The following is a 16441-nucleotide window of genomic DNA, read 5'->3' on the forward strand; positions in this document are numbered from 1 at the left end:
CGCCTGCTCCCGCCGCCGCTTCCGCCGCCGCCGCCGCCGCATTCCCGGCCGCCTCTCCCGGCTCTGCTCCGGACCCACTTCGGTCTCGCCTCGGTGTCGCTTCGCCGCCATCGCCATCATGAACAAGAAGAAGAAGCCGTTCCTGGGCATGCCCGCGCCCCTGGGTTACGTGCCGGGGCTGGGCCGCGGGTGAGACGCCGCCAGGCCTGGCCTGGCCCCCCCGCCCCGGTCCCTTCACAGCCCGGTCGCTCCGCCGGGCCCCGGGGCTCTCCCGAGCCCTTTCGCTGCCCGGTTGGGTCCCACCTCCCTGCCCCACTCATCCCCGTCCCCTGGGGGTGGCCCCGCGCGGCTTTTCGATGTTGTCCCTTCCTGATGGCTCGCGGTCGCTCTCCAGCTGGGCGGGTCTGTGTTTAGAAGCGAGCCTGGCCCCGAGGATGAGTTCCCGGGTGCTTCAGAGCGGCAAAGGATTGTGTCCCTCCTGATTCTGTGACTGTGTGTGCATGGGACCGTCTGAAAAATGGTCAAACTGGGGGCTTTTGTTGAGGGAACAGTGAGGAGGTTTGGTGGCGGCTGGGACCATTTTCAGGGCGTTCTTTGCTGGGTGTGAGTTGTGTTCGTCCCCCACTGATTTGCTCTTGCCTTCCCTGGGGAGATCCTGCTGGCTGTGCCCCTCGAGGTGCTGCCAGGTGAGTGTGGGGGTTCAGAAAAGCTCCAGCTGCCCCATCCCTTTGCCCAGACCCCCAGCCCGTGGTGCCCCACAGCCTGCAGGGTCAGCTGAGAGCCCTAGGCACAGAGTTTAGGAAGGAGGCCATGCATGGGATGGGTGGCAGAGCCATGAGCTGGGTGGTTACAGTGTATTTGTGGGGACAGTTCTCGCTATAAAAGGGTGCCCAGAGAAGCTGTGTTTGCCCAGTGTCTGGAAGTGTTTGAGGCCAGGTTGGACGGGGCTTGGAGGAACCTGGGATAGTGGAAGGTGTCCCTGCCTGTGGTTGGAATGGGGTGAGCCCAGAGGTCCCTCCCATCCCAAACCATTTCGTGATTCTAAGGCCGTTTCCCCCGCGGCGTTACGAATGCTGCTCGTAGGGAGTGCCTGATGCCGTTCTCCCAAAAGAATGATATTTTCCCTGCCTGTCCTGAGCAGTGAGAGTGGCAGGCTGGGCTGCAGTGGGCTAAGCAGCCCCTGGTTTGTCCCTGCAGAGCCACGGGCTTCACCACCCGCTCTGATATCGGCCCTGCCCGCGATGCCAACGACCCCGTGGACGACCGGCACGCGCCGCCGGGCAAGAGAACCGTGGGCGACCAGATGAAGAAGAACCAGACCGCAGATGATGATGATGAGGATCTGAATGACACCAACTACGATGAGGTGAGGAGGTTTTCATCATCCTGCAGATGTTTTTCCTCCAGCTGGAACAAGAGTTCCTGAGCTCCCTGCTCTTGCTGCAAACTCACAGAATTCACAGAATCACCGGGTTGGAAGAGACCTTCAAGATCATCGAGTCCAGCCCAGCCCCAGCGCCTCAACTAAACCCTGGCACCCAGTGCCACATCCAGGCTTTGTTAAACACACCCAGGGATGGTGACTCCACCACCTCCCCAGGCAGACTATTCCAGAACTTTATCACCCTTTCTGGAAAAAACTTTTTCCTGATATTTAACCTGTATTTCCCTTGACACAGCTTGACACTGTGTCCTCTTCTTCTGTCAGTAAGAGCCCCACTCTTAGCTGAGGTTTCAAACCCAGAATTTCCTGTAGTTTGCAGGCAACATTTCCTTTTTTTATTTATTGATTGAGACCTCAGTATGCACAATGGCATGGTGCTTACAGATTTTTGTTGTGGCCTTGCTCCGTGGGTTGTGGTTTAATTACTGATACAGAGCCCTGAGAGTCTTGGGAAAAGATCTATAAATACGAATTAGTTCAAGTATTTCGGGGGTTGTATTTTTTTTGTGCTTGTGTGCTTTGACAAGATTTGACTTGATGATCTTGGAGGTCTTTTCCAAGCTAAATCACTCTTTGATTCTGTGCCATATATTGTCCTTAAGTGGCCTGTGTAGCCTCTTGTGTTTAAATCCCACTTTGGTTGGTCGAATGTTGTGATATTCTTTCTGCTTGCTTTCATTGGTGTAAAAAGAGAAAGTGGTTAATGGAAGAGAATGGCTTTTCTATCCTGGGATCTCATTTATTGCTGAATAGAGGTGGTTCAGAGAGAGAAGCAATTTTGAAAGAAGCAATTTTGTAGCAGTTTTGCTTCAAATGGCGAGGGGGAATAAACACCACCATGGTGTGGTAGAAGGAGGATGCTTTTATTCAGGGATGTGTTAGTCTGATGCAATATTGTCAGAAGCAGCCTGTGAATGCATTTTCAGGTGATTGTTGGCTGTTGCAGGAACATAACAGGAACTTTAATAAAACTGCTTTTTTTCCTCTTTTTTTTTTCCTCTCTCTCTAATTTCCCAGTTCAACGGCTACGCTGGGAGCCTGTTCTCAAGTGGCCCCTATGAAAAAGATGACGAAGAAGCAGATGCTATTTATGCAGCTTTGGATAAGAGGATGGATGAACGCAGGAAGGAGAGAAGGTAGGATAAGCTACAGCACTGGCAGGGGGTGTTTTCTGGGTAATTGAGGATGACAGGTATTTTGCACCACTTGCTTTGATAGTGGATGTGGTTAAATTACTTCACTGTAGTTAATTAAGAGTCGCTGTAGTTCATTAAGATGGTGTGGGGAGATGCTGAGCAGCTGATACTGGTGCATCACAGACTGCACCGTGGACTGGAAATTGTTAGAGAAGTCACCTCATGCTTGTAAACGTTGTTACTTGTTAAATTCATTAAGAGGAGTTCAGAGACTGAAGTCCACTTGGAGATGTCTGTTTTACACTGTAATACTCTCTTATTTGATAAAGGATCTCTTGTTATAATGCTGATAATCTAAGCTGGGAAAAAATGCCTTTTTTAATGCCCTAACTCTTATCAAACACGTTTTTCTGTTATGTCAACACTTTAATGACACATCAATGACTTGCCAAGTGATCCTTTGAGCATAACCTCAGTATTCCTTTTCCTAAGGGAACAACGAGAAAAAGAGGAAATAGAAAAATACCGTATGGAACGACCCAAAATTCAGCAGCAGTTCTCAGACTTGAAAGTAAGGGAAAAAAATGTCTGAAATGTGGCTTTTTTATGAGATACAAGAGGTGGCTGTGTGTTCTTTTGTGTGTGTTTGTTTCTTTGCTCAGATTTTGTGTCTTGGCAAACGAGTACTTTGATATTCTCCAGTACAGAATTACTTTCTGTTGGAAGAATAAACCCTGGTCATGTGGGTACACAAAGCAGTGAAATTTCTGCAGATTTTGATATTGGTCATTTTTGTTTTGTGCTTTGTGGAAGGTGCTACACTTCTGTCTTTGAGGGAAACTGATAACTTGTTGGCATTGCAGGAGTAGCTGAGCAGAATCTCCTGACTCTAAATCTTTTAAATAAAATGTATTGTTTAAACTGTTGTCTAATGATTAGTAGTAAAGCACTCAATGCTCCAGGCACTAGGATTAATCTGAATGTTTGTAGCACTGAATCTAATAACAAAATTGATTTGGAATCTCAGTCTGGACTAAAACCAAATTCCAATTAAATGCATCTCATTCTTTTGTACATTGGATTAGGAAAAAAGTCTGACCCTTAAATGTTTAATTGATCTTGAATTATTTCAAGAAAATAAATCTATTAAAAGAGTTAGAGCACTTCAAATGCCATTTCTGCAGCAAATACTGATGACAACTCCTGTCTGAACAGCGGAAATTAGCAGAGGTGACTGAGGAGGAGTGGCTGAGTATTCCTGAGGTTGGGGATGCCAGGAACAAGCGGCAGAGGAATCCTCGTTACGAGAAGCTGACTCCTGTCCCCGACAGCTTCTTTGCAAAGCATTTACAGTCAGGGGAGAATCACACTTCAGTGGACCCACGCCAGACAGTGAGTACACAGCAAACCTGGGCAAGCTGGGCCAGACTGGGTTAGAGATGAGTGTTAAACTAGGATTTGGGGAAAAGATACTTGACCGAAGAACTTGGTGTGGTGTGTGAGTCTGCCAAAGGAATTCTGGGTGTTAAAGTCGTGTGCTTGCTGGAGACTTTCAGTGCACAGCCATTACCAGAGAAAACACTGGGGATAAGCAGAGAAAACCTGGCTCTTATTTTAAAGATGGAAGAAAGTGTTTATTTTCCTGTTTGCTGAATGCAAGGTGATGGTAGCTTTGGTGAGCAAAACCATTTCTGTTACAATAACGTCTTGCAAAAAGGGAACAGAAAATAAAGTTTGCTTCCACCTAATGGTTTGCCTCATTCTGAGACGATTGTGTTAAAAATGGTTTGCTTTTCAGTCAACTAAAAATGAGCTACTTTAGCTCATTGCTCTGTGGCCAGAGTCTCCTGTGGTCATAGAATTATAGGAGCAGCTGACTGGCCCTAGACTGGCTCCAGGTGTCCATGGGACTTCTTTGCAGATATTCTTTTTTAAATGTTCCAAGTTCAGATGCCTGTGCTGGAATTTTTCACTTTCTCGTTGCTTATTTCACTGACTTGACTAAACTTTAGTAATTACCTATAGATTTGCAAATCCTGTATGAGAAATGTTTTGGGATCCAGGGAAGCCATATCAGAAGTACTTGTGGGGGTTGGTCATCCGTGTCCTGCAGCTTCTGGGGAAGTGCAAATCAGCCAATAGTCTGAATTATTTTTGAAATCTCAGAAGAGGTTTTAGGAATGACTTTCTCACTCTATTTTTTTTTTTAATAGCAATTTGGTGGACTGAATACTCCGTACCCAGGGGGTTTGAATACTCCATACCCAGGAGGAATGACACCAGGCTTGATGACACCTGGGACAGGTGAATTGGATATGAGGAAGATTGGCCAAGCCAGAAACACCTTGATGGATATGAGGCTAAGCCAGGTAAGGATCTGTCACTGGTTTTAGAAAAGTGTTCAATTCTCTTGGGTATTAGAAGATCCAAGGACAGCTGAGCTGTGAAATAATTGTGTAGTCCGTCTCCCCAGATTTCATGCCCTCAAAATGAATAGAATTTCCTGAGAAATACCAGTTTGTCCCTGGAATTCTATTTCATTATGGGAGAGCAGGCTGCCTGGTTATAGCAGAGGTGCCCTTGAGGCAAACAGCACAGGATGCTACCAGTGGAAGCATCACTTCTGTCCTATGTAGGGATGCAGGACAAAGTGCTGAAAAATACTGATTTTTGCCTTCTTTATCATTGATTTTTCTCATCTAAATCTGGTTATTCTAAAAACAATGCCTTTAGCTGACAGGGCTGCAAGACCTTTGGGTGACTGCTTATCACCAGCCTGCTTCTTGTCTGGATTTTAATGTTAAAATTGTATATTTTAGAAATAGAAAAAAGCTAATGAGCAAGGCTTTGTGTTTTCCTCCTTCCTTGCTTTTGGGAACAGATGAATGTTGAGGATTTTTGTAGAGCCACAGTGTCTTTTTAGGCATTCAGGGGCTGTGAGTGGTCATTTCAGCAGCTCTGACTTGACTTTCCCAGGTGTCGGACTCTGTGAGTGGCCAGACTGTAGTGGACCCCAAAGGATATTTGACAGACCTGAATTCCATGATTCCCACACACGGAGGAGATATCAAGTAAGTTTGAGAAGGATTAACAGATTTATCCTCTTAGCAATGGCACTGATCCTGCATGTAAATGGAAATCTGTCTGAGTGGGTGCTTTCAGCTGGCATTTAGTTTGTAAGAAATGCCAGGTGAGTTTTTGAGGATGAATTCTTTTAACATGAGATCTGGTCTAGTCTTTTAGCTGAGGTATTAGCGTCTGACCTGGATGCATCAATTGTGGAGATTGTTTCCATTCCATCCCTATTTCCATGCCAGAGTGATGGCAGTGTGTGGCTGCCTGCCAGCCAGGAAATAACCTGGTTAATTGTACGTTTGTGCTGCTAATTTAGGCTTGATTGACGACCTCTGAGAACCTCTTTAGCCTGGAGCTTGACATGTGTTTCATAAAGACTTGCTCTGTAAGTCAGAGCAGTATGTGCAAATATTGATGCTAATTCTTGACTTGCATCAGTGCTTGGGCTTATCAGCTTCTGGCTGCAAGTGCCCAGCTGTAATTCCCAAAAATCTTGCTTAAACACTTAACTGGTTTTCACTGTGATTTGGCTGTTTTGGTGTGTATTTGTGAGCTTGTTTTGGTAGAAAGTAGTTTGTGTCTCCGATATGGAAAAATCTGAGGTCACAGTTACTGTGGATCTGAGCACATCCTGATTCAGGAGAATTGTTTCCCAAAGTGCTGAAAATTTTCCTTCCTGTTTTTCCCTCCTCCTTTAGTGATATCAAAAAAGCCCGTTTGCTTCTGAAATCCGTCCGAGAGACCAATCCTCATCATCCCCCAGCCTGGATAGCATCAGCCCGACTGGAGGAGGTCACTGGCAAACTCCAGGTGGCTCGAAACCTCATCATGAAAGGAACAGAGATGTGCCCTAAGGTCAGAATTGCTTTGCTTCCCTGCTGATCCTTGTGGGATAGTAGAAAAAGTTGTGGTTCATCAGCAGCAGAATCTCTCAAGCTTGATTGAGGCTCTGCCTGCTGCAGCTTCACTGTCTACTGTACTACAAACACCTGCTTAGCCAGAAGCTGTGCCTTTAGATTCTTGTTCTGAGGTTAAGGAGGCTGGGTTGTTTTTCCTGACAGAGTGAAGATGTTTGGTTGGAAGCTGCTCGGCTTCAGCCTGGAGATACAGCCAAGGCTGTGGTGGCCCAGGCTGTGCGGCACCTGCCGCAGTCGGTGCGGATCTATATCAGAGCAGCAGAGCTGGAGACTGACATCCGTGCCAAGAAACGTGTCCTTAGGAAAGGTGAGAGCTCCTGTGGGCTCAGGGAATGGAGGCGTTGCACTCTTTGTATTGTGTTGTGAGTTGTTCAAGATGTGGCCGTAAGTTCAGCTGCTTTTTTTGCTTCCTTGTTGAAATTACAGTTGGCAATTTGTGTACTAATGGTGAAACTTGCTGCTGTTGAGCCAAAGAACAAAGGTGTTGAAGTGTTTGTAAAACATTCTTCAGCAGAAAGCTGCCGTACTGAACAATTCCAAAATGGTATTTCACTTACCTAAGCCAGTTCCAGCTTGATCACAATTAGATAAGCAGATGAAAGCAATTAAAAATGATGTTCTAAGGATAAAAAAGTGCTCTAGATGTCACCTTGTGATACTTTTTGGAAAAGATACTGGAACTGATTGTTCCTACTTGCTTGTAGCCTGTTAGATGCCTCAGTAGCTGCTGCTGGAGGAGCTTTAGAGGTCTTGGGGTTCTCATATCATTCAGCCTGTTCAGCTGCAGGATTTGCTTTAGTGTAGCAAGTTTTGTCCTTGACAAAAGGACAAAAAGTCTTTCTTTGTGGTGCTTACCTGAAACCTTACATTTTCTTGGATTGATTGCACTTGGAGGTTTTCCTCTTTCATGGAATTACTGTCTCTTCCAAACAATGATCTCTTCAAAAGCAGTTTGTTGTGTTGTACTGCGCCCAGATCTTCCTCAGAAGTTCAAAATATGAATTCTTGATTATTTCAAGTAGCTGGGCCTGCAGCAGTAGAGATTAGTTCCTTCATGACTACTGAATTGTATTAGTTACATCTCCTGCCTTTAATCTAGACAGGGAAGAGGGTCTGGATTGAATACATTTACAGAATCATTGTGAAGCAGTCTGCAGTATTGAGTGGTTTAGGTTCAAAGGTATTAGTTGCCTCCCACCTCTTACCTCTTACCTCTTGCATGTAAAATTGCAGATCTCTAGTGAAATGACCTCTTACTACATCTGGATGAAAGGCATCTCAAAGGTGCTGGATTTGAAGTTCTAAAGAGTTCAGCTATTAACTATTCATTAGCTTTTTTCATTTCCATTGGCTCTGCAGTGCAACGTGGTGTGAAGTGCTGCTCCTGTGACACTGCGTGTCCTTCTCAGGAGCAGTCACAGATGTTGAACAGAAAAACACTTTTAAAGGAGCAGAAATAGATCTATGAGCCCAGCTCAGATAAGGGGGGGGGGGGGGTCTTGTGTGAGAGCAATGACTTACCCACTAAGTACTGAGCTTTGCTTCAAACACTGTATTTATGAAGAGAAAAACATTCCGTTTTGGAACCACCTACCTAATCTCTTGATACAAAGCTGTTAGTGGAATGGAACTGGATTTATCATTCTCTTCCCAGTTTCTGCCTGTTAACAGCTTCACAGTGCTCCTCTGCTGCCTAGGGAGCATCAGTAATGTGGAGCTGGAGCCTTAAGTGGCAGCATAACCCATTATTTCTCCAAAATAAAAAAACCTGAGTGCCAGGTAATGTCACTGAAGTGTGACCTTCCATAATACATTTCTCCTCTCTGCTTGCTGAGTGCATTCCTACCATCCAGCAGAACCTCTGGAGTTTTTAAAGCCTCAGTCTGACTGGAGACCCAGCAAGCTGATTGGCTGAAATACAGCTTGAGGTCTAAAAACCAAATTCTGTGTTTATGAAAACATGTACTGTCCTGCAGAGTGATGCTTTCAGATCTTGGAGGCTGACATTGCTCACTTAAATTCTTCAGGAAAATCTCCTGCAGCTGTAGACTTGGAGACAAATGGTTAATGCTTGTTGTAAATCTGTGTGTGTGTCAGGGTTGGATATGTTCTGAGTTGAGGCTCAGCACTGTACCTCTGCAGCAATGCCTCAAAGAACAGCCTTGCCTGGAAGCCCAGCTCGTTCCCAAGTGGTTTTAGATGCCTTTTCCCACTCATTTTTGTGTCCCTGTGATTGTGCTTGCGTTATTGAAGAGGGATGTGCTCGGTCCTCTGTAACTATGGCACATTTGTGTACAGTCACCATGGAAGCAGTGGAAGTAAAGCTGCAATGCAGCTGATTTCAGCAGTCTGGGGTGTGAATTGGAGTGACAAAAGGCTAAAAACCCCTTTGGTTTCTCAATCGCTCTTAACGAGATGGGCTGAGGAAAGTTGTTTAGCATTTAATGTTTCAGACAGCACATGTAGGACAGGCTGCAGAGAATGCAGTTCTACCAGCAGCAGCTAACTGTTGGACAAGATTAAGGAATCCTTGAAGAATCCTAATTAGATGGAGCCCATATTGGATTGCTGGAAGCACACTTGGTACTCATGGCTTAGTGTCAGCGAGACCTTTAGGTTTTATGCACCCCTGTTTTACATTTGCATGGCAGGACAGCAGTTTTTTGGGAAGTGAAGCTGGGGTCCATTGAGCTGTCAGGAGAGGCTTACAGGAAAACATTGTGAAGGGGCAGTTTCAACGTGTAAGGAACAAGGCTGTGTTATTACTTCGTGTTGAAGATGCTCCTTTTCTATAGAGGCAGACCTGGCAGGATTTAAGCTGCCCAGTTTTGAAGAACTTCATCTGCTCATTTGCTGAGACTGGAGGCTTTGTTCAGCCAGGTGTTTTACTGAGGAGGATGCAATTACAGCATGTACAACTAAAAAGCCCTTGGCTCTCCAAAACCTGTTTCCAATTAAAATGATTAAGTGTTTTATTTTCTGATTTTAAATTCTCATTGTTGAAGCAAGAGCTCAAATAAGTAAATTCCCTCCTTTCCCTCCTCCAGCACCAACCTTGTAATAGCACAAATCCTTTATTATATCATGTTTAGAAAATACAGATCTCATTGGTGAACTATTTTATCACTGTTGACATAATTGTTTTGCCTCTCTAGCCCTTGAGCATGTTCCAAACTCGGTGCGTTTGTGGAAAGCAGCCGTGGAGCTGGAGGAACCTGAGGATGCCAGGATCATGCTGAGCCGGGCTGTGGAGTGCTGTCCAACCAGTGTTGAAGTGAGTTTAAAAAAAAGTGAAATAAAAAACCCCCTACACCCCACTTTAGGCTGGCAGCAGAGCTTTGCAGGCACAAGGCAGGGTGAGCAGTGTTTCTCCACATGAGGTTTTCTCCCATGTGTTTTGTGCCACAGTGGGAAGGACATGATGAGTAGTGGAATGTGGTTTTTTTTCCTTTGGAGTTAATTGTCTGGTGGTCATTACATGCCTCATTTTGTTGTGTAATTGTTAGGTTAGTCATGGCAGTGCACAGCTGTGCCTGCTGTAGGCACTGAGCCATGTTTGTGTCCATGTGTGGTGCCTCGACAGTTGGGAAAACAAGTGAACCTTTAACCTGGTGAATCTAAAAGTTACTCATTTCTGAAACACCAAACCAGAGTGTTCAATTCAGCTGTTTGAGAGGTGATGTGAACAGAAAATAGGAGTATAACAGCCCAGCAGATGGGGATGATACCCAGAGGTGATCAGGACTGAGCTCCAAGGGCAGTAGCAGCCTGTTTCTCCTCTCCTCCATTGGTATTCCACAGCCTCCTTGCAGTGCTTGAGGACTGTTGCCAACCAGTAGCAAGCAGCGTGAAGCTGCTTATCTCTGTGGGCTGACACTGCCGTACAGCAGCCTTGTCATCTCCTTGTTCTCATCTCAAATCCATCTTTTGTTGCTCCGCAGCTGTGGCTGGCGCTGGCAAGGCTGGAGACATACGAGAACGCTCGTAAAGTCCTTAACAAAGCCCGGGAGAACATCCCGACGGATCGTCACATCTGGATCACTGCTGCCAAACTGGAGGAAGCCAATGGAAACACCCAGATGGTGGAGAAAATCATTGACAGAGCCATCACTTCTCTCAGGGCTAATGGGGTGGAAATCAACAGGGAGCAGTGGATACAGGTATGTGCTCGGTCTTGAAGGCCCAGGGGGACTCTTCAGGTTCTGTTCTGAAGGCTGCTGATGGTTATGGGACAGAGTCATTTTGCACCTGGCTTGTCAGTGGAGGTCCCTGTGAAGAGACAAGAGATGAGACTAAAAAGCTGAGCAGGGTCAAGGCCATAAGTGACACCCTGGGGTAACATCACATGTGTTTTGCTGAGAAATGTCTGGTTTGCTTCTGTCATGCAAGATAAGTAGCTTCAAGTTGAAGCAGCTGCTGCCTTAAGTAGGATGGAAGCTTAAAGCCTTCAGTGAAAGATTTATGTATTTTTTTGCATATGTCTCTTTTGGCTTGACAGGTATTTGTTTGCCCCACAAGTCTTTGTCAAGTGGCATTATGAGAAATCAATACAAATACTGCATTTGCAGCATGTAAGAAATATTCTGTTAGTCCTGTACTGAAGCTCTTTCCTCCTGAATATGTTCTGTGCTTTGTTTGATCATAAGTCTTTTAAAACAGTTTCCTACTAAAACAATTTACAGTGGGTCAAGGCAGCAAAATCTTACACTGCTTAAGAGCATTGATAATGAATGAAGTATTTAATATTAAATGGATATCCTTGTTAGCATCTAAAAGAATTCTGACTTCCTTTACAGCAGTAAAACAATTAAAGGTTAATTTCAACTTCTCTTTAAAAAAATCCATGAGCACAGCCTCTGCATCATTGTGTTCTCGAGTTCCTTCTCAGTACTAGAGCTGCTCCCTTTCTGTTATCTGATCAGAGGGCTTTTCAACAAGTTTAAGCAAGACATGCTTGGCTTTCTGAAAGCTTTGGGTGTCAGGAAACTCCACTTTTCCATACATGGTCTGGTGAGAGAGTCTTTGCACCTTTGGCTTTACACTGCTTGATGGGATACTCTCAAATTTAGTTATTGCTAAGCCCTTATTGAGACTTACTAATCTCAAAGCTGAAAGAAGGTCAGTAGTTTTGATGTTACAGTTCTTCCTTGTGAAATTTTGGTTTTTTTATTGGCCAGGTCCCTGCTCGGGTCCGCCCAGGGTTGTGGAGCTGTAGGAAAAGACTTCTGAGTCTGGAAAGATTACACATTGTCACCTTTTGAGTGGATGGAATTGATGTGATCTGTTTCTTAACCAGCTTGTGAATGATTCTGTGTACAGCTGCAGCACCTTCCTCGTGGCTGCAGGCTCCTGCTCAGTGTCAGGGCGTGTTTGAGCAATGAGATGTTTGTGCTGTGGCAGTGACCACAATGTCTCTGTGTTTGGCCAGGAGGAGTTGCCATTGCAGACTTTAACCTCTTGTGCTGAGCTCTCAGAATGAGCAGGGCTTTCCTGTTGTTCCTAGGACGCCGAGGAATGTGATAAAGCTGGAAGTGTGGCCACATGCCAGGCGATCATGAGAGCTGTGATCGGGATTGGGATCGAGGAAGAAGATCGGAAGCACACCTGGATGGAAGATGCAGACAGTGTACGTCCAGCTGGGATGCTGCTTTTTGTTGGTTTTGTTTCATTGTGGGTTTGTGTTTTTTCATTAGAGGAAATTGAATTGGTGCCTGGGAAGTGGCTTTGTCAGTGAAAGTGGATGTGATTCCCACACCACCTGCCTGCCTTTGGCCAGTCTCGTCCTCAGGAGATTATTATAGAGCTTTATTCAGATTTGAGTTTTTACTAAACAAAAACTTGATATTGGTATAGCTTGTCTGCTAACTTGGTATGGATTTTTTTTTTTTTGGTGAGTGTGAGACATCAACAGAGATTGAGTTATGAGTAAAGGAGCTGAGAGCTGAGTTTCAAGGAATAACCATTGTAGCTCAGGAGTTAATGTAAGACTGGACAAGAGAGTGGGTAAAAGTTTTACCAGGCTTATTTTGCTTTAGGGGAATAGTTTGAACATGTGCTAAGAACTAAATCATATTTCAGCATGAGAAATGTCCAACTTCACTGGCCTTAAATTGGGCTCAGAGCAGTGGGGGGCACATGCTGTGGTGCTTAGGGTTTTGCCTGTGAAATAACAAAATGAAGTGCTAACATGAGATCCTTTCCAATGCCTTGCTGATGTTTCAAGTTGGCCTGTGAGTGTCAGTCCCATTGAAAGGCCAGGGATTCTTGTGCTCTGTAGAGGGATACTTGGAAATTCCTTCCCTGCTTCCTTTTAAAAAGCTGATTGTAAGTGTTCTGTTCCCTATTAATGCCTCAATTCATGGATTACACCGAGTTACTGAGTTCTGGGTTGAATTGTGCATGTGTAATTCCTGCTTGCTCTCGATTCCAGTGCTCCCTTAAGCTGACTTAGTCCTGATCTGTCTTCCCTCAGTGTGTTGCTCATAATGCCCTGGAGTGTGCCCGAGCCATTTATGCCTATGCCTTGCAAGTCTTCCCGAGCAAGAAGAGTGTGTGGCTGCGAGCAGCCTACTTTGAAAAGAACCATGGGACCAGGTACGTGTGCTGCACAATCCCTGTGACAGTGGGGACAGGCTGGGGATGAAGGAAAACTACAGCATGGTCCCTGGTGTGTGGTGCAAGCTGGATGAAACTGACGTTTTTTGCAGGTCTGACCTTCTTTGTTATTGTTGTGCTCACAACATCCTTAAGTTTTATGAAGTCATAAAATGGTTCTTGGCAATAGGGGTTATGTGGTAAAAATAGCTGTGAAGAGACAAGGTAGGAACAATTGTGTTTGAGAAGGCACCTCTGGAAAAATATAGGGATACAAATCACCTAAAATGTGTTTTATTTAGTTTTCATAGATAAACTACTTCATAGCTGAATGTGTCCAAGCATCTCTGGTATTTTCTGATTAAACACTGTGAATGTGTATCACATTCTGAATTAAGAATGGTGTTGTAGTGTTACACCTCAGGCTCTTTTTAAAGTTTATTCACAAAGCTTTACATGTCAGAAACTTTCTGCCCACAGCTTAGACTAAGGCAAACAGTCTCTGCAGTAGGCCACTTATACACATGGAATCATCTTTAATAAAGCCAACAAGGCTGTGTTGTGGAAGTGACTGCAGATGCTGAGTTCTTCCTCATTCAAGCCTTTTTTTTTGGGAACAAATATACCTTCTCTTTTGATGTTGTTTTCCCATATTTCCCAGTGGTGGCTGGCTTTTAAGCCCCATGTTCTACCTGAAAAGTGTATTTGCCCGAGGAGAAAAAAATAAATTGCCTAAGATCAAGCCAACCTCATCTGATAATTCTGAAAACCTTCTGTCTCAGCTTCTAGTAAGGTTTAAGCAGAATGACTCTTTAAGAGAAAGGAGCTGTTTGTGTGAGGGCTCTTTCCACAGAGCTATCAAAGGTGTCTGAACAATGAGCCGTTTGTGGAATGCTGATTTCAGAACCCTTGTGAAAAAAGACCCCACCCTTTCCCTGTTATGAAACAACTTATCAAGGTTTACAACACTGGACTTTGCAACACTATTTATCACACTGAGTGATAGTGGAAATGGTGTGAGAGAGCTTGCCTTTGGCAGTACCTGGAGGGGATTGTAACTTGCTGTTTCTTGTCTTCAGAGAATCCTTGGAGGCCCTTTTGCAGAGAGCTGTTGCTCACTGTCCCAAAGCAGAGGTGCTGTGGCTCATGGGAGCCAAATCCAAATGGCTGGCAGGAGATGTGCCAGCAGCCAGAAGCATCTTGGCCCTGGCTTTCCAGGTGGGTCTGTTACACTTGTCAGAAGGTGTTAAATGTGACAGTTAAAGAATACAGAGCAGGCTTTTTCTGTCAACACCTGATTCCTGCTGCCTTTCAGAGTGATGGAGACTTCCGCTGTTCTGTGATTGCTTTGTGTGGCAAAATGTTCTGTAAAATAGCAGCAAGCTGGAAGCAAGACTGTGGTACTGCTCTTTTAGTAGTTCTACACCAGGTTCTGAGCTGGAACAAGTTGTCCAGAGAGGTTGTGGCTGCCCCATCCCTGGAGGTGTTGAAAGCCAGGTTGGATGGGGCACTGAGCAGCCTGGTCTGGTGCCTGGCATCTCTACCCGTGGGTTTGGGATGAGATGATCTTTAATGTCCCTTCCAGCCCAAACCAGCCTGTGATTCTATGAGTTTGCAAACCATCAGTTTGGCTAGCATGACTCCCACCAACGCCAGTCATGGATCAAAATCCTGTTGTCTTGGATCACCTCAAGGGAAGAATTGTGGTCTGCCCTAATGAGGTCACTGCATTACTTATGTCTTGGATCAGACCCACTAATGAAGGGAATTGCCTGCTGGATGCTGTAGCAAAGACAGGCAGAGTGTTTCTAACACTGGGAATTAGGCTTAAAAGCTAAGTGAGAAAAAAAAAAAAGACAGGTCCTGAAATGGAAGGTAAAAGATACTTCCTTAATCTGTTCTCGGTGCTCTTTGTTACTAGGCTGAAAAGTTCTTGACTGAAATGACTTTTATTGGAAGAGTTTTCACAGACCTCAGTGGGGAATTAAAGCTGCAGCTTTTTTGCTTGAGGGTAATGAAATGAGGGTCTCATTGTGGCAGACCCTGTGATGTTTTCAGTATTTAAACTGGAAGTTCAGAAGATCAAGCATTACTGCTTTTCAACAATTGAGAAGCATCCAACTTCTAAACTGGCATATATCTTTGTGTTGCCCATCTGTTTTGGAGGATTTCTATAAACTTCAAAGGTCAAAGAAGACTGGGAGGAGCTTGCACTGAAAAAAATCCTACTGTGGATTGACAAAGCTCTGATTTCAATTTTAATCTGGATCAAACAGAGGATTAAATCTGCTGTTGATTCACTGTGTGCATTTGTCTGTCACTTTGTGTTCTTGCAGGCCAACCCCAACAGCGAGGAGATCTGGCTGGCTGCCGTGAAGCTCGAGTCGGAGAACAATGAGTATGAAAGAGCGAGGAGGCTGCTGGCAAAGGCTCGCAGCAGTGCCCCCACAGCAAGGGTAAGGACGTGTGGAGAGGCTCAGGCCTCTTCCCCACGGGGGATTTGGGACGGAAGGAGGAGTTCCTTCAGTTCTGTGGCCGTAGGGATTGACCCTATGGCTCCCTGCCATTGCCTTCCGGGGCGTGCGGCCGCTTTGCCGAGCGCTTCGAATTGCGACACAAAGTCATGGCATGATGGGAAAAAAAGGCCAGGATCAAGTGAAGGGTTTCAATTGGTTTTTTTACACAAATGGCAAAAGTCAGGAAATTCCCAGTTTACAGCTGTTTGTGTAATGTTTGTTTTGCATAAAAGCACGTCTTGGAAAAAAGAGAAAATGCTTTCACAGAAGACTCACTTATGCTTCTACTAAAGACAGCTCTGGGGTGGTTTGCTGCTTAAAGTCACACTCCTGTGTTTATCTGCAGTTACCTCTGGTATGATAAACTGTCCATTTTCAGCTCTTCGTACAAAAACGTTTTAACTTGTCCAAGTAAATGAAAAGTTAGTTTGATCTCTGTCCTCTGTTCCTCCCCCTCAGTTGTTACATCCTACATCTTTTTAACTGTCCTCTTCCTCCCTGAGTCAGGGAGCTTCTGCAGCTGGGGCTGAAGCTCTGCTCTCAGACTTGATGCCTCTCTTGTGAGGTCACAGCTGGGGGAGTTTGGGAATGGGGAGGATGGGGATCAGAGTTTGGTTTGTAATATATTTCTCATAGCTGTGACTTCCCTGCGTAGCCAGAAGGAAGGATTTGGGGGACAGAAAAGCACATGTACCAGTTTGTAATGAGCAGGACAGCAGAGCCTGAAGCCATAAATAAGAAAAGGTTGTCTTGGTAGCT

General features: G+C 45.1%; 1 protein-coding gene across 1 annotated transcript in view; it reads left to right on the forward strand.

Annotated features, from left to right (window-relative positions):
- Nucleotides 1-16441, forward strand: part of PRPF6 (pre-mRNA processing factor 6) — a 25892-nt gene continuing 9451 nt past the window's right edge. The window contains exons 1-15 of the mRNA XM_038159185.1: nucleotides 1-189; nucleotides 1198-1366; nucleotides 2462-2580; nucleotides 3073-3151; nucleotides 3796-3972; nucleotides 4794-4949; nucleotides 5557-5651; nucleotides 6354-6510; nucleotides 6717-6879; nucleotides 9728-9846; nucleotides 10514-10732; nucleotides 12076-12198; nucleotides 13045-13166; nucleotides 14246-14384; nucleotides 15503-15622. Coding sequence (XP_038015113.1) covers nucleotides 119-189; nucleotides 1198-1366; nucleotides 2462-2580; nucleotides 3073-3151; nucleotides 3796-3972; nucleotides 4794-4949; nucleotides 5557-5651; nucleotides 6354-6510; nucleotides 6717-6879; nucleotides 9728-9846; nucleotides 10514-10732; nucleotides 12076-12198; nucleotides 13045-13166; nucleotides 14246-14384; nucleotides 15503-15622 — 2028 coding nt within the window. The 5' untranslated portion in view covers nucleotides 1-118. The remainder of the gene's footprint in view (nucleotides 190-1197; nucleotides 1367-2461; nucleotides 2581-3072; nucleotides 3152-3795; nucleotides 3973-4793; nucleotides 4950-5556; nucleotides 5652-6353; nucleotides 6511-6716; nucleotides 6880-9727; nucleotides 9847-10513; nucleotides 10733-12075; nucleotides 12199-13044; nucleotides 13167-14245; nucleotides 14385-15502; nucleotides 15623-16441) is intronic.

Source organism: Motacilla alba, chromosome 20 (genome assembly GCF_015832195.1).
Source record: "Motacilla alba alba isolate MOTALB_02 chromosome 20, Motacilla_alba_V1.0_pri, whole genome shotgun sequence".
Taxonomy (NCBI): domain Eukaryota; kingdom Metazoa; phylum Chordata; class Aves; order Passeriformes; family Motacillidae; genus Motacilla; species Motacilla alba.